Source organism: Dipodomys merriami, unplaced genomic scaffold (genome assembly GCF_024711535.1).
Source record: "Dipodomys merriami isolate MVZ:Mamm:240054 unplaced genomic scaffold, mDipMer1.0.p SCAF_173, whole genome shotgun sequence".
Classification (NCBI taxonomy): domain Eukaryota; kingdom Metazoa; phylum Chordata; class Mammalia; order Rodentia; family Heteromyidae; genus Dipodomys; species Dipodomys merriami.
This window is the reverse complement of record NW_027203082.1, coordinates 415053-438989: the sequence shown is the minus strand read 5'-3', so window position 1 is coordinate 438989 and position 23937 is coordinate 415053. Positions and strand designations below refer to the sequence as shown.

At 38.8% G+C, this 23937-nt stretch overlaps 1 protein-coding gene across 1 annotated transcript in view; it reads right to left on the bottom strand.

The window, feature by feature from the left end:
* Usp13 (ubiquitin specific peptidase 13) overlaps positions 1–23937 on the bottom strand; it is a 144986-nt gene that overhangs the window by 97182 nt on the left and 23867 nt on the right. The window contains exons 2-3 of the mRNA XM_070025844.1: positions 17019–17144; positions 10974–11034 (exon numbers count right to left, since the gene is read on the bottom strand). Of these exons, the coding sequence (XP_069881945.1) occupies positions 10974–11034; positions 17019–17144 (187 nt within the window). The remainder of the gene's footprint in view (positions 1–10973; positions 11035–17018; positions 17145–23937) is intronic.

The following is a 23937-nucleotide window of genomic DNA, read 5'->3' as shown; positions in this document are numbered from 1 at the left end:
CTTGAAGATTTAAAATAACCTTAGGTGCACCTGTAAGTTCACTGCATCACTCCAGAATGCCTTATAGCACAGACTGAGATGAAAACATTACTGATTGCCCACTACCCACAGGAAAACATGTAAATACAGAGTACATAGATACACTATCACCCATCAGAAGCTGTACATCATCACTCAATAATGTGTAAACTGAAAGCACTATCTCTCTGGAAAGAATAACCAAGTGGCTGGAAGATAGCAGAGGAGGAAAAGAAATTTGATTTTTGTGTCACAACATTTTATAACTTTTTAATTTTAAGCTTTGCCCATGCATTATACACTCAGACCGAACTGTTTCAATACAAAGCAGTACAGACCTTAAATGATTTTCAAATTACAAATTGTTACAGTTGCTGATTCTAAATAATAAATTCTGGACAAATGCTACAGTTGAGGTCATTTCACTTGGATGAATTCCAAAATATTAGAGAGGAAGAGTGACTTAGACAATGACAAGCAAGATGTCGCTCAGACCTGGGTACATCCTTCAGCAGCACAGAAGGCAGTGGTGTCCCTGATAAATGCAATAGTGAAGGTCACAGTTGCTCAATGGTACTTCTGAACCACTGGAAAAGGAATTATAATAAGCCTGCCCCATTTGCAGACTTATTGCATTTATTACAATTTTTAATGAATAGAAAAAAATCAAAATGAATTTCAAAAGCGATGTTTTAATTCCTACATGTGCATTACACAGCCTCTGCAGAGAAGTTCTCAACCTTGCAACATTATCAGTTGTGTTTAAATCATTGCCTGCCCTTCATTTTGTGTAAATCTGACTCTCAAAGAGCAAACAATACTTCAAACACAAGGTAAAAGTGACTGTGCCTAATTTAAGTGATGAAGTAAAAATCTACAATTTCTTGGAAGGCAGCCTGTCATTAGAAGTGTGGTCACATTATAGGAAAATCAGGCATCCAGGGTGCAGCCCTGAACTCTGCATGTCTTGAGCAGGTTTTCCTCATTGGCACTATCCTGCAGATACCAATGATCTACTGCATTCACAAAATCAAGTGAACAAAATGTTGTTGGGGAGAGCCAAAACTAACTCCATTTTTAATATACCAGGAGTTCTCCTCCCTCCCTCCACTCCTGAGAATCAAAATACTGGTTTCTCACAAGCCCCCAGGGTCAGGAAATATGCTGTTTGTTGAGACCCAGGAAATGTGGAATTAAGCCCCTAGCAGCCGACCCCTCAAACAGGCAGGTTCTCCCCCTGGGCCAAGGCCTGAGGCTAAGATCTTGCTCGGCCACTTACTTCCCTTGCCCCAAGATGATTGGGACTTCTCCTCTGCCTTGGAAGGCCCCTGGGTAAACATTTGCAGGAATCTAAAGGAAAAATCCTCCAGAGGTGAGCAGAGGGAGTTTGAGTCCCCTGGTAAAGCGAATTTGAGTCCTACTTGTAAATGGTGGTGAGATGTTGTCCCATTCACTGAGACCCAATTTTGTCTTTGTGGCCACTTGTCTGTCTTGTTTACTTTGGTGTGTTTTCTGTTCCATGTTTTCTGAGGCAGGTAAGTTCTGGGTGAGAGTAGCTCATTCAGCAGACTCTGGATTCAGCTTGCTGAGTGGGAGTGGGTCAGATGAACTAGGGGCCCATTAGGCCCCCCCCCCAACTCAGCCCTCAGGTTTTGTCTTGTCTTGTTCTGTTTTAGAATTGGTACCAGTTTTAAATGTGGGTCCTTGGTCTTTCAGTTGATTTGTGTTTTTGTTATTTATTTGAACATCTTTGGGGAAATAAAAGTTCCAGCCTCTGGCTGAGCCTGGTCACAGACCTGCTAAGTTCCCCCCCCATCACCTTGTGTTACAGCAGCCAAGAAGTGGGGCATGGACAAGCCTCAGGCTGCACCTTCTCCCAGTTGAGGCTGCTGGAGGAGAGGTGAGGGTGTAGATAGCAGTGAGCCTGGTCTGGACTTTCAGCTACTCCAGACAGCTTAACAATTTGTAAAGCGCTCTGGTCTAAAATTAGGTAAAAGACAAAATCAGGCCAGCTTAGTTTCAGGTGACCCCCTCCCCCCCCCAGCCTTTCTCCAACTGAAGGTATTCAAAGGGCCAATTGGTAAAATACCTGGCTAAAGAAGCAAGCCCTAGAAATGTGCTTTGTTAAAGTCTGGTCTTAAATTTTGTCATCTGTAAGAGTAAGATTGGCAAAAAGAAAAAAAAAAATCTCTTGCCATTGAATTTTAGAAAATGCACATACAACTGATTTTCATTTTTGCGTGCTTTAAGATCTGTGTGAGTGTGTGTTTTATATGTGTATGAACATGTTCAAGATTAAAAAAAACTGTCAGCATGCTGTAACAACTGGGTAAGTTTAAGTTTAAAATTCAAAAGGTTATGAGGTTTGGACATTACCAAATTTTTTAAAGAATTTTCACATTGTCTTAAAGGGCTTTTTAAGGATTTTTTAAGCTAAAAATTAGAAAATCTAGTATTTTAGAATCTGAATTTTAAAACCTGGTATTTTAGAATGCATAAGGCTGTTTACACTGTAATCAAGTTATCTAGCTTAACAAAAAGGCATTGGCTATTTGGGATTTAGTTCCCTTGGCTAAAATTTGGAGATAAATATTAGAAATTCAAATGTAAAGGTTTGTTTAACACTGTTAAAGACTTTACTTGTTCAGTGTGTCTAAAATTATGTATTTCATTCAAGAACAAAGAGAAAAGAAAAGGGAAAAACTTACAAGCCAACAGCAGACCTATCTTTAGGGGTGAGGGGTGAACAGGCAGAAGTGCAGTACATGAAGGGACAGGCCCTGGGGGGAGTCCACAGATGGTGGGACAGGCCCTGGGAAAAGTCCACGCATGGTGGAAGAAGGCAAGCTGGCACAAAGGCAGTTGTTCATTTCACCCTAAAGAGTCCAATTGGGTGTATGCCCATTGTGTAGGATGGGCCAACTGGCCCATCTTTGTCCTGTCCCTTTTCCCTGCAGATAGACACTGGAAACATGATGGTAAAAATTAGTGATGTGATGATCTGATTAGTATTGCTAAAACTGCCCCTTGGATGTGTTAAAATTAAAATTAAGATGGCCTTTAAAAGAGAGTTAAAAAGTTTATTTTTATAACTCGACTTGCTTTCAATGATGTTCTATAATTAGGATATGTTTTTAAAAGTCATAAAGGTGTTAAGTCTAGCTTCTTGGTACAGTGATGGTGATGGTAATTCTTGCATTAAAGAAAAATTGTCATTTGAGTTTAAAAGCTTTCATGTGTATTTGTTTTAAAACACACAGCCACAACGAGTGGTACCTAGCCTCAAGATTTCAAGGGATTTTTCAAAATGCAAATGAAAACTAAAGTATAAAATATTTAAACAGAGATTAATAAGAGGCTTAAAATTAAAAATGGATTACTGGAGGGCTGGGATGTAGCTCAGTGGCAAAGCGCTTGCTTAGCAAGTGCAACGTCCTGGGTTCGATCCCCAGTACCAAAAAAGAAAAGACAAAAAAAAACACAGTTAAAAATGGATTACTGGATATAAAGTTTAAAAGTAAAATTGTTCTTAACCTTTGCCTCAATGTGCAAAAAGGAAAAATTAGGATTACCAAAATAATTGCTTAATTGCTATTTCAGTTTGCTCTTTTTGTAACAGTTCCTAGCAGGCCCACAAAAAGGAGTGATGATTCTTACAAGTTTGTCAGATGTAACTCTGGCTCTTAATAAGTTCCAGGAAAGAACATGCTTAAAAGCTACTTCTATGTTGAGCACTTTGTTGCTTTTAATTGGAGTTAAGTGGCCTTTTATAAGTTTCATTGATCTGCAAACTGGTTCAAAGCCAGCCCAGGCAGAAAAAGGTCCGTGTAAAACTGTCACCTCTAATCAGCCAGCAGAGTGCTGAAAGAGCAAGCAAAGTTGCTTTGGGACTCAAAGTGGCAGAATGCTAGCCTTGAGCTGGAGAGCAGAGGGACAGCACTGAGGCCCCAAGTTTAAGTCCAGTGACCAACTAAGGGAAATGCTAATGAGGCATTTATCCCAGTGTGGAGAAGACACTCCTGGGACGAAAACAATGGTGGAGCATCCAGAGGCAGTAAGCCACTGCTTCGATGGAAGAAATAAAGTCAGATCCTAGAGTCATTTGTATGTGGCCCTTCAAAATTGGTCAGAGGCAGGAGATCATGGGAAGATAGTTTTAAGCATGCCTAATGTCCATGACTATCTACCTTGTAAGGGAGAGGAACTTAACCAGTCCTCTATGATAGTAGTAAAAAGCTAAGGTTGTAAAATGTGGATAGTTTAAATCCCAAACCCTGTATGTGCCAAAAGCCCTAGTTGGCAGTAACTTTTGAGCTGACACCATCTACATAAAATTCATCTGTTCAGGAAACAAGTTTGTAAACCTGAGAGTGTGTCTCTACTAACATCTCTCTGAAGGCCTGCACAGGTAACTTAGGCATTGTTAGGGTCACTAGAGATCATGCTCCTAAGCCATCCAGAAAGCTGTTTTTACAAACCAGAGTACTAAACAAGCTACACCGCTGTAACTAGAGAAAAGGTCTGTGCATTTATCAAAAGTTAAAATATTGTTCCTAATGACATCTAACCCTGGTAACCTCTTTGTAAAATAGGCTAAGGTTATAGGTTCCTGGCTAGGTAGGATCAATGCCCCTGAGTCAGCTTTAAGATGTTACAGAAGATGAATCTTCGCCCATCATCCCCTTTTAAGATAAAGGGACCAGAGTCATTTTGAAAAAAAGTGTGGCAAAATAGAAGGAAAAGGCATGGGAAATAGTGATAAGAATCTTAGCTTTATTAAAAGAACTATCTAGATTTAAAAAGTTGTCATTTCGGAACCCCTGCTTTCACTATATTTGATGTCGGTATAACTTGTGGAGGAGATGGGGGGAAACAAGTCATTTAAGGAAGTCGTTTAAGGATACAGGGGGACCGGTCGCAACAATGAGAAGTACAAGTTGTCATGTCGAAAAAACGAACTTTACAACTTTGGTGGGGGGAGGGGAGGATTGGGGGGGAGGGAGGAGGCTGGGAAGGGATGTGAAGGGTAAACAAAGGAGGAGGCTGATAAGAAATGTACTCATTATCTTGCCCATGTAATTGTAACCCCTCTGTACAGTATGTTCACAAAAAAATAAAAATAAAAATAAAAATAAATTTAAAAAATAAAAAGTTGTCATTTTGGTCAATTGTCCTGGGCTATTGTCTAAATGGTCTTAAAAACTAGTGGGGTCACAGCCTGCCAAGCCTATGTAATGTATCCTTAACCAGTCTGTGTAGAAATTGCAGCCCAGCATGAGGTGTGACAGTCCCTTGGAGCCACTGAGAGACCCTGCTGCTGCTACTGCACACCCTAATGGGTAAAGTTCAACAACAGCCTGAAAGTTGCCTGGAGGAAATTGACATCATCACCTGGACCACCTCCACCATGGAAAAAGTAGACTAAACTCCTGCCTGATTCTATCACCTGAGACTGCTTCCCAGTGGAAAACTGCTTTGAGTCTGCTAAAATTTAAGATCTTGTGGGACATTCTTTTGGTGATATCCAGTAACCCACTCCCCACATTGGATTCTGGGGACAAGGACATCACTGGCTTACCTTAGGCACTTCAAGGCATAGGGCCTGGAAATCCACTCTATAGTCACAAGCCTAGTTTGGCTCTGGTATGATAATAACCTGCTTCCTCCTGGGTGTGTGTTAAAGAGCAGTAACCCCACCAGACTAGCCCCTGTGTGAACCTAGAATACCATACTCCTTACATCTCCTTCTACCTCCAGTTTAGAGATTTTTATCAATGGAGGTAGTTAGAGGAATGAGACCCAGCCCTGCTCTTAGTCTTAAAATCTAGCTAGTTTCTCCACCCCAGTGGTGCCTTGAGGCTGTTCTGAGATAACTTGGTTCCACAAGCCAAAGGGGGGAACAAAAGAGGGGGCAGTTTTAAATTCAAACCTCAAATAAACTAAAAAAAGGGTAGTAAAGAAAGCCTTGGGAAAGGAATTGAAAAAAAATTGGTCCCCTCTGGATAAGAACGGATTTAAAAAGTAAGGATTGTCTCAAAGTGTTTTTGTATCAGAATGAAAAAGGGAAGAAAACAAACCCCAGAAAGTTTAAATATGTATGAAATGGTATGAGTGTGTATTATAAAAATAGAGCTTATGAGTATAAAATTATGATATAAAATTAAGCTAGCTGTGATACACCGAGTCAGGATTGGGACTGTGAAGCTGATGGTCCGTGAGGCCCAGTACAGCCCCCTGAATCAGAAGAGTCAAGGATTGACTCAACAAGAGAAAAGGGAGGAGTTTGGGGGGGAACCAAACTATCTCTATTTTTTATATACCAAGAGTTCCCCCCCAATCAAAATACTGGTTTCTCATAAGCCCCAGGGTCAGGAAATATGCTGTTTGTTGAGACCCCAGGAAATGTGGAAACTGTTTGGAAAGTCCTTAAGATTGTTGTGATAAGGTTGTGTGATATGTAGCCCAGTTTGGTTATCAATATCCCAGACAGGATCTCATCCCTGTTTGGTTATCAAGCCTGCTTTGTGTGGGGACTGCCCAAATTTGCATGCCAATTCAAACCAGAATGATAGGTTAGTTCAAACAGATACTATGAAATGAACTGTAACCCCACTGGCCACTGAAATAAATATGCAATCTTTGTGTGTGTGTGTTACAATCCTATTGGCCACCTGTGTATGGCCAGGCTTGATCACATGGATTTTGCCTTTAAAAGCCCTAACTTGTGGGCCATTTGGAGTCACAGATTCAGCTCCAGAGTCTGTGCTGTGTCCCTGGCCAGTTAGCCATCCACTTCCCCAATATGAGGCTGTCTCTGAGTGGTGGACTCTTTTCCCCATAACAATGTAAGTCTCTATCCAATATAAAGAATTGTCTAATGGTAACTATTTCCTGAAAGAGAATGAGGAGTGTTATAACATCTACATACCAGTAATGCTGAAATAGTACTTTCTATTCAGGCACAAAGAGAAACTGCAAGAGAGCTCTGACTTACTCTTATCTCCACAAGGAAACAGCTTCAAGGTCTCTTTTAGAATGGTAAATATCTATAGCACAAGTACTAGCTACTTCCCAGTACCCACTGTTCCTTCCCTCTTTAATAAGAAATCTCCAACTTTATTAAGGTGTGAGTCTCCTGTGTAGCAGGTTGTGATCATGTGACCAAATTCTGATCAGAGGAAGGTAAAGCAAGTGAAGACCTATAAGAAGGCTAACAAAAGGAAAGTACATTTAAAAATGAGATTTCCACAGCCCCCCGCCCCCACACCATTTCCTCTTTTCCATTTTGCAAATGGGGCTGTGATGGCTAAAGTTCAAAAAGCTATTTAGGGGACCATTAAGTTGCCATGAGGCTGGAAATCAGAGGTCATATCTGAGAAAAAAGCAGCAATAGGGGACGAGTTCACAGATTCCTGGATATGAGACTACATAGTCTGGGTTTGCTACTCCCAACACCTTCCACATAGAGAGAGACAGCATCTGTGCTGCTTAAAGTTACCTATATTCTGTGTTTCCTGTTACCTAACTTGGGTATCATTCAATTGCAATCCACTATGGAAATAAATTTACAGCCACATCCACTGGAACACCGAGTGACTAGCGCCACATGAGAAAAGTGCTTCCTGCTGAGAAAACAGACCAACAGCTAAGATGGCTGCTGGAGACACTCCTGTAATACTAGGAAATGATACAAGGATCATGGTTAAAAACAAGCCCAAGAAGAAAAGGAAAGAAGAAGGAAGACAAAGACAAAGATGAAAAAGGTAAAGAAGGAGGAGGGAGAGGAGAAATAAGGAAAGAAGGAAGTTAGGAAGGAAGTTAGAAAGGAAGGAAGAGAAGGAGTTTTGTTGTTCAAGGCTAGTACTCTACTACTTGAGCTATGTTCCACTTCAGGATATTGATTTGGTTTTGTTTGTTTGTTTTTGGTTTTTGGTTTTTTTCCCCCACACTGCAATCCTCAGATTTCTGAGTAGCTAGAATTACAGGAATGAGCCACCAGGGCCCAGCCCTGAATTAATTTTTAAAAGTTGTCCAATATCTTCTACTTCAAAATAATCACCAGAAAAATCAATCTCTTTGTAACAGAAGAGGTCAGCTAACTTTATGTAACCAAAGAAAGCAATTAAAAATAACAACCGTAAGTCAAAATGCTTATTTCTAACTTCAAGAAGGCTATGCAGGTGTCATTTAATTGAAAGAAATCACATTACCTATGTATTTGTGGAAGGGAGCTGGAAGGCTAAAAACTAAAGAATAGTAATGCAATCGCTTGTTTCTGCTCTGGAGCTCATGGTGGGCTGGTCTAGAATTGATTGCTTGATTCCAGCTATACTACAAATGCATGTTGAAATGTGAAAAAGACTGGCCAGCAATGGAAAATCAACTGCAGATAAGCCTCCTCAAGAAAATCAAGAGCTGAAAAGCAGTAGAGATGATATGGTTTGAACCCAGCCTAGAATAAGAATCAAGCCAGGAAGTAAACAGCTCTGTGACAATTTCAATGGCTATACTTTTGAGATAATTCATTATAAGAATAACATATATTTGTTATTTTTAAAAAAAAATTAGGCCGGGCGCTGGTGGCTCACGCCTGTAATCCTAGCTACTTAGGAGGCTGAGATCTGAGGATCACGGTTCAAAGCCAGTCCGGACAGGAGAGACCATGAGACTCCTATCTCCAATAAACCACCAGAAAACCGGAAGTGGAGCTGTAGCTCAAGTGGTAGAGTGCTCGCCTTGAGCTGAAGAGCTGAGGGACAGTGCCCAGGCCCAGAGTTCAAGCCCCACGGCCGACCGAAAAAAAAAAAAAAATTAGCTGAGTCACATGCCAATGAACCATGCCAATAGCTACTCACTAGATAAAAATTAGGAAGATGACAATTCAAGTTTAGCACAGAAAAAAAGTTCCTGAGACTTCATGTCAATCACATTCTGGGTACAGTAGGATATGCCTAACATCTCAGCTACATGGGAGGCTAAGATCAGGAGGTTTTAAATTCCAGGCCAGCCTGTACAAAAAAAAAAACAAAAATCACAAGCTTTCATCTCAACAGAAAATTCTGTGCATGATGATGTAGCCTATTATCTCGGAAACCACAGAAAATGTAAATAGGATTGCTAGTATAAATAAAAGCAAGATTCCATCTGAAAAATAACCACAGCAGGTAGCACATACCTTTTAGCCACTCAGAAGGCTGAGATCTGAGGATCTGAGTTCAAAGCCAGTCTCAGCAGAAAGGCTCACAAGACTCCATCTCAAATTAACCATCAAAATGTTATACTAGACGTGTGGCTCAAGTTGTAGAATGCCAAGCAAGAGTAAAAGGCTCTAAGTTCAAGCTCCAGTACCAGCACCAAAAAAATTAAATAAATGACTACAGCACGCAGACCCAGAGGTATGGCTCAAGCAGTACAGCATCTGTGTCTACCAAGTTTAAAGCCTACTACCCCAGAAAGAGAGAGAGGAGAGATAGAAAGAGAGGCAGAGACACAGAAAGTCAGGAAGAGCATAGGAGATAATAAAAGGAGAGGGAGAAAGGAAAGAAAAAGCTAAGTATAATGACGCATAACTGGGTATAATGATGAATAACATAAGAAGATCCTATTTTATACAAGCAAATAAAAAGAAATTTTAAATGCAAATAAGCAAAAAGAAAATCATAATAAGCTTAAATTTATCAGAAAAATATCGTTGACAATTTGGAGTATATTCTTCTAGACTCTGGTATTCTCCCACTTATGTGTGTACATATATGTATATGCATGACATATTCAGATATGTGTATGTGTACATATATGTGTACATAGATATACACACTTATAAAGAAACACATACACATATATGTAAAATATTACATTCACATTTTTTACTGGAATGCAATTATACTATGTAAATGGTTTTGAAATTTCTTTCAAATAATAATCCAATGCATTTAAAGAGAAAAACTTGCTTGGTCAAACAGTATCAAACCATTTTGTTCTCTTGGGAAAATTATATCAGAAGCTTAACACAAAACAGGGCCATAATTACAAAGTATAGAAACCATTAGTCATTTACACAAGCAAGATTGGTTAAGGAAAATTAAACAATCACCTTTAGACAAACACCACAGTAATAACTGTTGCAAGCAAGAACCACTGATAAGTGCTAAAATTAATCAGCTAACCTCTGCAGAGAAAAAAAAAAGGCACTGCCCTAATCTCAAAGAAGTACTACCAAGCTGTTTATTAATTTACTATAACTTTACAGCATAGAAACCAGCAGATACTACCTTAACAAGAGATCAAATTCAATATCACCAATATGAAGATATATCACATCACATGCCTTCTGACATCAGACACCAAGGACAAACTACCTCGATGATATTCTTGTCAGAAATGCATAGCTTTACTCTTTTCACCAGACAGATCCAACTACATTAGATTCTACAAAGTAACTATCCAATATTCTTTGAAAGTGTCACAATATTAAAGACAAGGCCCACAGAACTATCACAAATTTGAAAAGGTCAAGAAAAACTGAAAATAGATATTATGCGGGATCCTACTTTGGATCTTGTAACTAAAAAAGAACAATAATAGAAAAATTGGTGAAATCCTAATTAAACCTGCAGTTTAGCTAATAAAAATAATGGAATAAATTGCATTAATAAAAGATGTGCTGTTCTTTAATGTCAATAAAGAGACCAAAAACAGGATCACATTTATGCTCTAGTTACTAGAATTGCTTCAAAGCACTAAATCCAACCAAGACTGCTCAAAACATCCTTTACCAGTAGTAAATAAAATAGAGCAAGTTTCAATGTAAACCTGTCTCTTTGATTATAAAGCAGTAAGGAGTCTATTACCTAAATCAGATAAGCATATGCAGATAAACACAAACAAACAAACAAACATACACACATACACACTCACTCACAATCTAGGGACATCATTGAAAACTAATGACATACCTAAAAAAATCTTGGAATTCCTCCTTTTTGGTAAAGCTCCACCAGATGCCCCTCTTACCTTCTGAAAAGAAAATAAAAGATCGTTAAAATACACCCTACAAAACGTATAAGAAGGAAATGTACAGCTTAGAAGTTCCCAGTTCTTACAGTTTATCTTGGAGTCTAAGATTAACAGGACTTATAATTCCAGGATAAACAGGAACTGGAGCCAGGTCCATGAAATTGCCTCTCCAGATCATGTTCACCAAGTTACAAAGAGAGCATTTTTGGAAACCAGTGATCAAGGCGAAGTACATGCTTAAATTTCAATTAGCATGTGCTCCCAGAATGGCCAAAATCCACACCAGAATACAGACTCAGGGAAAAAGACAGAATGTGGGGGCCCTGTTCTTTGGCTACCTAGGAGGATGCCAGTGTTGGTCCCAGTTACCCACAACACTATGATCATAAAGGAGTCACTAGCATTCTGGACATATCAAGCATCATTCCAACTTCTCTAAATCTTTTCAGAGTACCACTAGGTGGCTATACTGCCATTCTAAGCTTCGTGTATTTTCAGTATGCAGAAATGAATAAGCATCCATCAATAGCAGATGAAAGAAATTATTCATCTGATACTCATACAAATAACTTTACTTTCAAATGGAATTATAATCATTGTTTCAATTGGCCAAAATCATTTTCATACTGTACCTTTTCTTTCAGTTATAAGAGAAGAGCACCTTTCTCATTGAGTAATTGTATATGATTTTTTTTTCTAAAAGCCATACCACACATTCTGTATTTTCTTAATTTGACTTCACATTTAATTTGTCTTAGGAGTCCTAAATCTCCTTTTCAACATTTTAGTGTTTTCTACTGAATGCCAATAATTCATCTCTATGATTGATTTCAAATTAAATTTTTGCAGTTTCTTCTATATGTTTGCAATTCACATTTTAGCAGTCTCAAATTTATGAAATACTGTGTGGTAGGTGCTAAGCAGTGGCAGAGACCTTTGAAGTAGCTATCCAAAGGAATTTCAATCAAATATGTCAATCTATGTATACAATGTTTCTTGATCAATGTTAGTCCTTTAATCATGTCTGAACTACACCAGTAGCTTCAAGTTACCTGGTTCCATTTTTACCTATGTCCATTAATACTGTAACTGAACTCACTCATCCTTCTCTCCATTCATCTTCCCTCCCTCCCCTTGATCTCCACCCCTCCCACAACATATGTTTCAGCCTGATATTTATTTTGTTAAACTGTAAGTTAGTTGTTTAAAAAAGTAACCTATTATATTTAATATAATTTTAATTTAAGCTACTCCTTGATTTAGGCTTATGTGACTTCCTAGCCTTGTTCTTAACATACTAGGTAGGCTAATATGAGATTAAATAAAATGCAAATCAGAATTATTTTAGAAGATCCAAAATAGTCCGCCAAGTATTACAACTACATAAAATAGAGATATGAACATTAGTAACATCAATAACAAATAAACAGCCAGACACTTTACAGGCTCACACCTGTAATCCTAGCTACTCAGGAGGCTGAGAAATAAAGATCACCATTCGAAATCAGTCCAGGTAGGAAAGTCTATGAGACTCTTATCTCCAATAAACTACTCAGAAAAAAAGCTGGAAGTGGCACTGTAGATCAAGTGGTATAGTCCTAGCCTTGAGCACCAAGAGGCTCAGGGACAGTGCCCAAGCTCTAAGTTCAAGCCCCAGAATGAGCAAAAAATAACCAGTAAACATGAAAAAAAAGAAAGAAAGAAGACAACAATGATGTTAACAACAAAAATTTACAGCACTTAAGAAATGTAACAGAGTGGCGCTGTAGCTCAAGTGGTAGAGCGCTCGCCTTGAGCTGAAGAGCTGAGGGACAGCGCCCAGGCCCAGAGTTCAAGCCCCACGGCCGACAAAAAAAAAAAAAAAAAAAAAGAAATGTAACAGGACTGGGAAAGTAGCTTAGTGGTAGAGCACTTCCCTAGTATGCATGAAGCCCAGGGTTTGATTTCTCAGTACCACATAAACAAAAAAAGCGGGAAGTGGTGCTGTGGCTCAAGAGTTAAGAGTGCTAGCCTTGAGCAAAAGAAGCTCAGGGACAGTGCCTAAGGCACTATGAGTTCAAGCCCCAAGACTAGCAAAATAAACAAACAAATAAATAATCAAAGGCAAACATTTCCCCATCCTATTTAAAAAAAGAACATGTAACAAAATATAAGTACTTTTACAAAAAAAATACAAAATATTGTTGACCAAAAAGATGCCAGCCAGTCCTAGTTACTCAAGAGGCTGAGATCTGTGCATCATGGTTTGAAGTCAGCCTGAGCAGGAAAATACATAAGACTTATTTCCAATTAACCACCAAAATGTCAGAAATGAAGCTGTGGTACAAGCACTGGAGTACAAGCTTTGGGCACTAAAGTTTGGGCACTAAAGTTCAGGGACTGGGCTCACTCAGGTCCTGAGTTCAAGGACAGAAGCTGGGGGAGGGGGAGGGGCACAAATATTTCTTTTTTTTTTCTTTTTTTTTTTTTTTTGTCATGGGGTTTGAACTGTGGGCCTGAATGCTGTCCTCAGCTCTTCAGCTCAAGGCAAGCCCTCTACCACTTAAGCTACAGTGACACTTGCGGTTTTCTGGTGGTTTATTGGAGATAAGAGTGTCACAGTCGGGCTGGGATGGTGGCTCAGTGGTAGAGCGCTTGCCTTGCATGCCTGAGGTCCTGGGTTCAATTCCTCAGCACCACATAAGCAAAAAGAAAAAAGCCGGAAGTGGCGCTGTGGCTCAAGTGGTAGAGCGCTGGCCTTGAGCTGAAGAGCTGAAGGAGTGCCCAAGCCCAGAGTTCAGGCCCCAAACTGGACCCCCCCCCCAAAAAAAGAGTGTCACAGTCTTTCCTGCCTAGGCTGGCTTTGAACCACGACCCTGAGATCTCAGCTTCCTGAGTAGCTAGGATTACAGGGGTGAGCCACCGGGGGACCCTGAGATCTCAGCTTCCTGAGTAGCTAGGATTACAGGGGTGAGCCACCGGCGCCCGGCTTCAAAAAATATTTCTAAACTGGGTGCCAAGGGCTCATACCTGTAATCCTAATCTCTCAGGAGGCTGAGATCTGAGGTTCTAAGGATCATGGTTCAAGGTCAGCCCAGGTAGTTAAGTCCCTGAGATTTGTCCCTCCAATTAACCACTAAAAAGCCAGAAGTGGAGCTGTGGCTCAAGTGGTAGAGAAATAGCTTTGAGCATAAAAGCTCTCAGGAACATTAAGAAAAATTGCAAAACACCTGTGGTATGTTAGGTACTATCAAATATGAAGGACATGAGCAAACAGATTTATTTACCTGTAAATTCCAAGGGACTAATCAAAATCTCAACAAGAATTTTTAACTAGGTGAATTGATTCAAAAGTCCATGTTTAGAAAACATTTATCCAATAAAGTTGTGAGGGAAAAGAAAAAGCATGCAAAGAATGCTTGCCCTATCACATTTTAAGGCTTGCATTCTTGTCACATTGTACTTATACTCCTATCTTGGCCAGAAATAATACATAGAAAAACATATAGTCAACCAGGCTTCAGTGGCTCATGCCTATAATCCTAGCTACTCAGGAGGTGGAGATCTGAGGATCACAGTTCAAAGCCAGTCCATGCAAGAAAGTCCATGAGAATCTTATCTCCATTTACCCAGCTTAAAAAAAAAAAGAAAAAAAAAATTAAAAAGCTAAAATTGGAGCTGTGGCTTAAGTGGTAGAACACTAACCTTGAATAAAAAACTAAAAAGAAAATGGCCAGCCTCTAAATTCAAACCCTAATGCCAGCAAAGCAACACAATAAATAAATAAATAATAGTAAACAAAGTAGTAAATATAGAAATAATAAATATATAGAAATCTCTAAGATCAATGGAATGCTACAGATAGCCCACAATAGATCTTAATGGGCATTGTTAAATTAAAACACCACTATAAATAATTGTGAAAGCTGTATTACTCAAAAAGAAATAAGACAAAAATATAAACAAGCAGAGAACAGAAAAACAAAATTAAAATTAAATATGTTAGAAGATTTTTAACACTGCTCATTATTTAGATGTCTTTCATAACTACTAAACTGGCAAAAGTCAAATATGGCCAAGATAGCAATATAATTATTCCTAGAATGGATTTATTTTCATCCAATAAAAAGCAAAGATAGGGCTGGAAAGGTGGCTCAGTGGTAGAGTGCTTGACTTGCATGCATTAGGCCCTGGGTTCAATTTCTCAGCACCACATAAGCAGAAAAACCCTGAAGTGGCTCTGTGGCTCAAGTGGTAGAGTGCTAACCTTGAGCTTAAGAGCTGAGGGACAGCGCCCAGGCCGAGAATTCAAGCTCCACAACCAACAAAAAAAAAGCAAAGATAAGGTAGCACCAATGGCTCAAGTCTGTAACCCTAACTACTCAGGAGGCTGAGATCTGAGGATCTCAGTTTAAAGCTCACCCAGGTAGGAAACTGTTAGATTCTTATCTCTGATTAACTACCAAAAAATGGTCAAAGTGGGACTGTGGCTCACTAGACATGAGCAAAAAAAGCTCATAGAGCCCAGGCCCTGAGTTCAAGGCCCCAGATGGGCGTGAACAAAACAAACAAAATAAACAAAATAAACACAATACGAGTCAGCAATACTGCTGTATACCTTTCCTAAAAAAATCTTAAACATGCACCTTCAGAAGAAATGTACCAAAATGTTATTTTATTTTTTTCAGAAAGCAAGAAGACAGGAATTATCTAAATGTCTATCTGTAGGAAATCAAACTACATTATCAGGTATTCACAGAATGGAATACCAAAGAGTAATTAAAATTAATTGAGAAAGGAGGAGGCTGCAATGCTTGGTAAGAAATGTATGCATTATCCTGCCCATGTAATTGTAACCCCTCTGTACAGTATGTTCACAAATAAAATAAAATAAATAAATAAATAAATAAATACAAAAAAAAATGCAGATGCAACTCAACAAGGGTAAGTTCCAAAGTCACTACTGAGTGGAAAAACTACACAGAATAGGTAATAGTGTGACAGTATATATCTACATCTTTAAAAGTCATATATATTAAATACTGTTCATGCATATGTAAAAATAAATATTGTAGCATGCTTGAGAATGAGAACAATTTCACAGTAGCAGTTCTTTCTGGGAAACCAAGGAAAACCAAAAGGACTTGACTTTTCAGGAAAGTCATATTTCTGTCAGTTAAAATTGGAAGCAAAAGCCAGGCATCGATGGCTCATACCTGTAATTTTAGCTACTCAGGAGGCTGAGGATCATGGTTTGAAGCCAGCCCAAGCAGAAAAGTCCATGAGACTCATTTCCAATTAATCACCAGAAAACCAGAAAGTAGGGCTGTGGCTCAAAGTGGTAGAGCACTAGCCCTGAGCTAAAGAGCTCAGGGACAGTACCCAGGCCCTGAGTTCAAGCTCCATGACCAACAAATATATATATATATATATATATATATATATATATTTATATATATTTATATTTGTTATATTATACATGTATATATGTATATTTGTTTACATTTATAATATAGTGTAAAATATATTATAGCATATAATTATTTGTATATTATGTTCATTTTATTTATATTTTATCATTTATTATTTTATTTATATTTAATTTTTATATATACATTTTTTGTCAGTCATGGGACTTGAACTTAAGGGCTGAAGCAAAAGCATCCAAATGTTTTTTTAGTTCTGACTTTTAAATCTGTGTGAAGTATAAGTTTAGCATTATTTTTTGTTTTTTATATTTTTACTTAAAATTAGTATTTTCCAATCAGCCAAACTCTGTCATCTTGAAAGCTCCAATTAGACGTTAGATAAAGAAAAATAAAATTGGTTAAGATATATCTGGTTTGAATGTGACCTGTGAATTTCTGCAAACAATGCTGTTCTTGCTTCTCATCATGGGAGAATCAGAATTTACCTGGGCATATGAAATCTCTGCAACATAAAGCATACCCAGACAGCACCACAGGGCCGATAGCAAGCTCACTTCTCCAGAAGCGTCATCTCACCTCTCGCATGTGTCTTTTCAGGTGCATGTACACACTCTGTCCAGTTTTTCGAAAATGTCTTTCAACATGTTCCCTTCCAAAGGCCAAAAATGTATTCATGCATACATAGAGTCCACCTTCAGAGTTCTAGAAAAAAAAAAATATGTTAGCTGAGGATGCCTGGCCACGCACTCTAGATGTAGAAAAAGGGAAGGGCAGCCGGGCGCTGGTGGCTCACGCCTGTAATCCTAGCTACTCAGGAGGCTGAGATCTGAGGATCGTGGTTCAAAGCCAGCCCGGGCAGGAGAGACCGTGAGACTCCTATCTCCAATAAACCATCAGAAAACCGGAAGTGGCGCTGTAGCTCAAGTGGTAGAGCGTTTGCCTTGAGCTGAAGAGCTGAGGGACAGCACCCAGGCCCAGAGTTCAAGCCCCACGACCGACAAAAAAAAAAAAAAAAAAAAAAAAAAGAAAAAGGGAAGGGCAAGGAAGATGAATGATGACAACACTGGCCACAGTTCTCTTGTAGTCATCTGCATTGACCCTCTTTCATCTCCACAGCCTGGCACAGCAGCACTTCCCCTGCCAACTCTGGGCTCCAGGCACTCCTGACAGCTGAATACTGTTTACAGTCAGATGAAATCCTAAAGGCCCTGGAAAGTAAACTTGCTTGTCTGACTCATCAACTAGGTCAAGGGAAGGAAAAGGAGAGAAGATAGCAGGCAATAGATACAATGCTACCATATATTATGCTTGATTTTCATTCATCAGTGTAAGTCAGTCCCCAGAAACATAAAGTTGCAGTTTGGTTTTTTAAGCAGGTCAAGGTTCTTCAAAGCCACTGACTGTTTCATTTGATAGCACATGAATTAATTACGCAAACTAGTAAATAACTTGAAAAATAATGATGGGTGGCACTGGCTCATACCTGTTACTCTAGCTATTCAGGAAACTGAAATCCAGAAAAGAATGGTTCAAAGCCGATATAGGCAAAAAAAAAACAAAAAAAAACCATGTGACTCTGTCTTCAAAATAACCAACAAAAAGCAGAGCTGGAGCCAGGCACCAGTGGCTCATGCCTGTAATCCTAGCTACTCAGAGAGCTGAGATCTGAGGATCATGGTTCGAAGTCAACCTGGGCAGGAAAATTCATGAGACTCTTATCTCCAATGAAAAGTACTCAAAAAATGCTATAAGTGGTACTGTGGCTTAAGTGGTAGAAAACATTAGTCTTGATCAAAAGAAGTTGAGGGACAGCATCCAGGCCCTGACTTCAAGTCACAGGACTGACAAAAAAGCAGAGCTGGGGGTGTGGCTCAAGTGGTACAGTACCAGCCATGAGTAAAGAAGCCTACCAAGCTCAAGGCCCTGAGTTCAAACCAAGTATCTGAAAGAAAGAAAAAAGATAGAGGCCTATAGTTTTTCATATTATATGATGGTTAATCTTCACTCAACTTTCCTGGATGGAGAAGGCCTAGGAGATTAGTAAAGCACACCACTGGGTATGTCTGTGAGGGTGTTTCTGAGACAGTTAACAAAGGAAGACCAGCCTTGAATGTGGAGTTTACCATCTGATATTCTGGGGGCCTGTGAAATCAAAAAGGAGAAGAAAGAGTACAGGAATTCTCATTCCCTCCGTCTCTATTCCTTCTTATCTCTGTCTGTGTGTTTCTGACCCCCCCCCTCATCACCCCCTTTTCTTCTTGGAAATCATGATATGAGCAACTTTGATCTGCCCCATGCTTTTGTCACCATGACATTCTAGATATTCTGCCTCCCATAAGTCCATAGCATTGAAGGAAGTCAATCACAGGCAGAGCCATCTGAACGTGAGAGCCAAAATGAATCCTTCCTTCTTTTACCTTGTTTTTTCAAGTGTTTGTGACAGGGACAAAAAGTAATACACACACATCTGATATGTTATTCTGTGCTTTATTTAGTATGTATTATTTCTAACATTAACATTTTATAATTTTACAGTTTCTGGAAATCAAAGGATAGATTATTTGCCCAAGTTCACACAGCCCAGAAGAGTCTCTTTTTTTACCTATATCCACTTATTTCAAGCACATGTTATTTATTAAATATATAATGCTAAAATAAAGACAAGAATACCATTCACATTTAGATACTGTTTTCTGTTTGAATTTTATCCTGCTTTTTCTCTCACTTTGTTTACCAGCTTCTCTATTAACAATGTCAATGTTACAAAATTAGCTACCCTTCATCAAAGAAATTGGATTTTATTAAGCTCTCGATAGTCTCATCCTTCTAAATAAAGTACCACTCATGCTTCTCCTAGTTAACCCCATAGAACAAGGCCTCCAGACCCCCTTTGTGTACTCACCTATGCTTTATCTACCTTTACAACCTTGATTACTGGAACTGCTCCACATTTGTTGACAAGGATTAGCTTTTCCTGCTTACTGACTTACTAAAGTTAAACTCTAATTGTCTGTGCTCCTGTAAAAATGTTTAGGATTAACTCTCTGCCCCCTGACTGAAGATTTACTTCTCCTGCTTGTGTGCTGTATACACGCATGTGATGTTTCAATAAACTTTGTCTATACCTGCATGTTGTAATCCCTTCCTGCCTATACCAGGCAACACACATCTGTCATTTTAGCTACTCCAGAGACTGAGATCTGAGGCTCATGTCTAAAGCCAGCCTCAAGGAAAGTCTATGAGACTTTTATGTTCGATTATCCACTAAAAACCTGGAAATGGATATATGCCTCAAGTGGTAGACCTAGCCTTGAGCAAAAACACATCAGGGACAGCATCCAAGCCCTGAATTCAAGAAGTAGGAGAAGGAGAAGGAGAAGAAAAGAAAGAAAGAGAATAAAGATCACAAAGAAAGAAAGTCCCTATTTGCGATGACAATACACTTTTACATGGAAAATCTTACAATATCTACAAACTAGTGAAAACGAGTAAGACTACATCTATATTAAGTAAATATATGGAAAGGTCAAAGATTAACAGACAACAATTAATGTCAATTAATTAGGTAATGTGAGGTAATAAAAAGGTAATAGGTCAATATTAGGTAATAAATGCTTGCAAAAGAAATTTTCAAACCTCAACTACAAAACAGCATCCAAAAACACATAATTATAGAAAACAGTTTATGCATATGAATAGCATTTTTTTCAAGTGAGACCATTTGAGTAAAATTATAAAAATTAAAGACAACACATGACATTCATTTGATTAATAAGTATTTTCAAAAGATTTTCTCAATGAAAAGTGTCTACATAGTCGTAAACCTTTAACAAAACAATATTGCATCATTATAATGGCCAGTTATTTATTAAGTCCATTAAATGATGTACTGAAATCAAATAATTCAAACCAAAAGATACACCAGGGAAAATATAGATTTCTAATAGAAGTCTTGAATCAACTAGCTCTGTGGCTTAAGGCAAGGTTGCCATAGCAATCTCTGAGCTCTGATGTTTTATAAACATAACTATATATAATTCCCACTACACAGGACTCTAGGAAATTTAAGAAAACAGAACACATTACAGTGCTTTCTCTGCCATATAACAACACATAATATTGGTCATTAATTTTTATTGAGTAATTATCCTATCATTTCAATGACTTTATTATTGGGAGATGTCAGCAGAAAGAATAAATGAATGAGTCTAACAGCCTCATAGAATAGGGAGCAAGAAATATTAATCTGAGCTAGGCATGGTGCTTATACCATACTCTCAAGAAGATAAGGTCTGAGGATTGTAGTTTGAGGCCAGCCTGGGCAGAAAAGTCTATGAGATTAATTTCCAATTAATCAACAAAATGCCAGAAGAAGAGCTGTGGCTCAAGTGGTAGAATAACAGCCTTGAGGAACAATCCAAGCAAGAGCATGAGGCACTGAATTCAAGCATCAGTGCCAGCAAAAAAGAAAGAAAAAGAGAGAGAAAGAGAGAAAGAAGAGAAAGGAAAGAGAGAGACAGAGAGAAAGAGAGAAAGAAAGAGAGAAAGAAAGAAAGAAAGAAAGAAAGAAAGAAAGAAAGAAAGAAAGAAAGAAAGAAAGAGAGAAAGAAAGAGAGAAAGAGAGAGAGAAAGAGAGAGAGAGAAAGAGAGGGAAGGAAGGAAGGAAGGAAGGAAGGAAGGAAGGAAGGGAAGGAAGGAAGGAAGGAAGGAAGGAAGGAAGGAAGGAAGGATGGGGGGAGGGAGAGAGGGAGAGAGGGAAAGAAGGAGGAAGGAAGAAGGATCTGTCAAATTTAGGCAACAAGTAGAAGAATCAAGAAGTTAGCATCCAAAAGATGAAAATATATTCAAGAGCAGCATTTTCTGAAGAACAATATACAATTGCTCTGTAATACAAGAGCTCATTTAGTAATATCCAGGCTAATCATTAAGTCTTTGGTAATTTCCTTACTAAGGAATTTGATGGAAATTTAATATGCCAAACATTCATACCCATTTTATAGATGTTGTTTTCACAAAGTCCTTAAGGAAAAAGAAAAAAAAATGACACTTGGAAAGAAACGCCTACATAGGGAAGGCTTTTATTATAAACATTCACAGACATCTTCATAAGAAACTGCCTTGAAGCAAAGACATCTCTCCTTGCTGCCTGTGCTACAATGAAAGCACCATGGCAAGGATTGGCAAGTAGGTATAAAACTTGAGGATACACTAAGCCATAAAACCTTTCAATGCTGAACGCCCGTGGCTCATGCCTGTAATCCTAGCTACTCAGGAGGCTAAGATCTGAGCATCGCGGTTCAAAGCCAGCCTGGACAGGAAAGTCCATGAGACTGTTATCTCCAATAAACCACCAGAAAACCAGAAGTGGCACTGTTCTCAAGTGGTAGAGTGCTCTCCTTGAGCTGAAGAGCTGAGGGACAGTGCCCAGGCCCAGAGCTCAAGCCTCACAACTGACAAAAAAAAAAAAAAAAGAAACTTTCAAAGCTTCCTCACATACAGAAAACACCTAATCTAACAATCTATAATTTTTTTCTTCTTGATTTATTAATATCTACATATTGGTCCTCTAATACCTTTTCTTTCAGCTATAAAACCTGATGGAGCATGTACTTCAGAACTGTTTCCTTTAATAGTTAAGACAAGCCTAGGCTGATAAACCTCTCCCAATTCCCTTGTGAACAAAGCATGGAGTATGTAAATATTCTGTTAGAAATAAAGTCAGTGGTGGCCCATTTTCAAGACAAGACATTTGATCCTGAGTGAAAAATTACCAGTAGCTAGTGTGAATAGCAATCTATTGTTCATGCATTGGAAAGCCCATAGACAAACAGGAGTGATTGAAATTAGCAATGGACCCAAATAAAATGAGAAAATTGGTAGAAACTGTGTATGTGCCAAAAAGTAAATACTCAGAAAAGAGGAAAAAGGACAAAGGGAAGTAGAGACACCAAAAGCCTGCTTCTAAAATTCAATCAATTTCAAGAGGTGCATGCAGTCTAATTAAGAAAGTAATGGGGGAGGGGAGGGGAGATGGGAAGGGATGGGAAGGGGAAACAAAGGAAGAAGCAACAATGCTTGATAAGAAATGCACTCATTACTTTGCCCATGTAATTGTAACCCCTCTGTATGGTATTTTCACAATTTTAAAAAAAAGAAAGAAAGTAATATAACTTAGGTGAAGTCGAAGAGAATGTGAATTCCATGCTCAGACCAATGAGGAATTGGGGGAGGGATCCCAACAGGCTAGGTATAAAATTACTAGCTGCAGTTTTGGAGAGCATGGACCATCAGATAGACACCTGATCTTAAAAGCCCACCATTAAAGTCTCACTTTTGCTTCGTTTCTTGTCTCACAGTCCATCTTCTGAGTTGGATGGGTAAGTGTGTTTCTCATATCCAGCAGGCTCAGAGCTAAGCTAGCTGACCCTTAAGTTTCTTCCAACTCCCTATCTCTCTTCTCATTAACCAGCTGCATCTTCTCCAAGACCACTACCCCAAGAAGCATGGGAAAGCACCTGTCTCCATGAGGCCAAATGGCCAGGTTACAGAAATAGACTATTTGAGAAATAAATGCAATTGGCAGATTAAAAAGGGAAATCTCGGCAATTGGGAGTCTACAGCAGAAAAGTCATGAGTTCAAGGACAATCTGTACTAATGAGATCCAGTCTGAAGAAAAAGGGGAGGAGGAAGAAAACTGTTCAAAACTAATGATAGTAGAAGTGATCTGTTAGAATATAGGACTGGGAATGTGAGCTAGAAATAGAGCACTTAGCAAACACCTCAGGCTTTGAATCGCAGGATTGTGAAAAGGAAAGGGGTGGGGGAGAAAAGAAAAACAAAACAGCATAAATGAAAGTCATAGAGTATTGGGGCAATTTTTAAAAATAAATGTCTATGTAAGAATGGAAATTGTAGAACTACATTTATTGTATGATAATCACTTAATAGTACTGAACCATTAAAAAAAATGCAGATAAGGAATTGCCAGTCAACATTACAGGAGGGGTTGAGGAATGGCTCAGTGCTAAAGAGTGAACTTAGTATGCACAGGCCCAAGGTCAATCCCCAGCACCAAAAGAAAACCTAGTTTAAAAAAAAAGGGTAATATATTTATTACACTTATGAAGTAGTAAATAACTTCTGGCCAAAGATGAAAGCATTATCACAGATGGTGCAACTGAGGATAAAAATGTAAACATATTTCACAACCTAGTGTGTCATGAAACAAACAGAAAAAGTAACAGAAAGCGTAAAGAGGTAAAGTATAATGAGCAAAAGCTAACATTCAGCCTCTATAAGAAACTGATAAAACTGCAAGACATTAACATTTAAGTTCAGCTTGGTAAGATTATTTTGGGAAGGGGGGGGCTCTGGTCGTGGGGCCTGAATTCTGGGCCTGGGCGCTGTCCCTCAGCTCTTCAGCTCAAGGCTAGCACTCTACCACTTGAGCCACAGTGCCACTTCCGGCTTTTTTCTTTTCTGCTTATGTGGTGC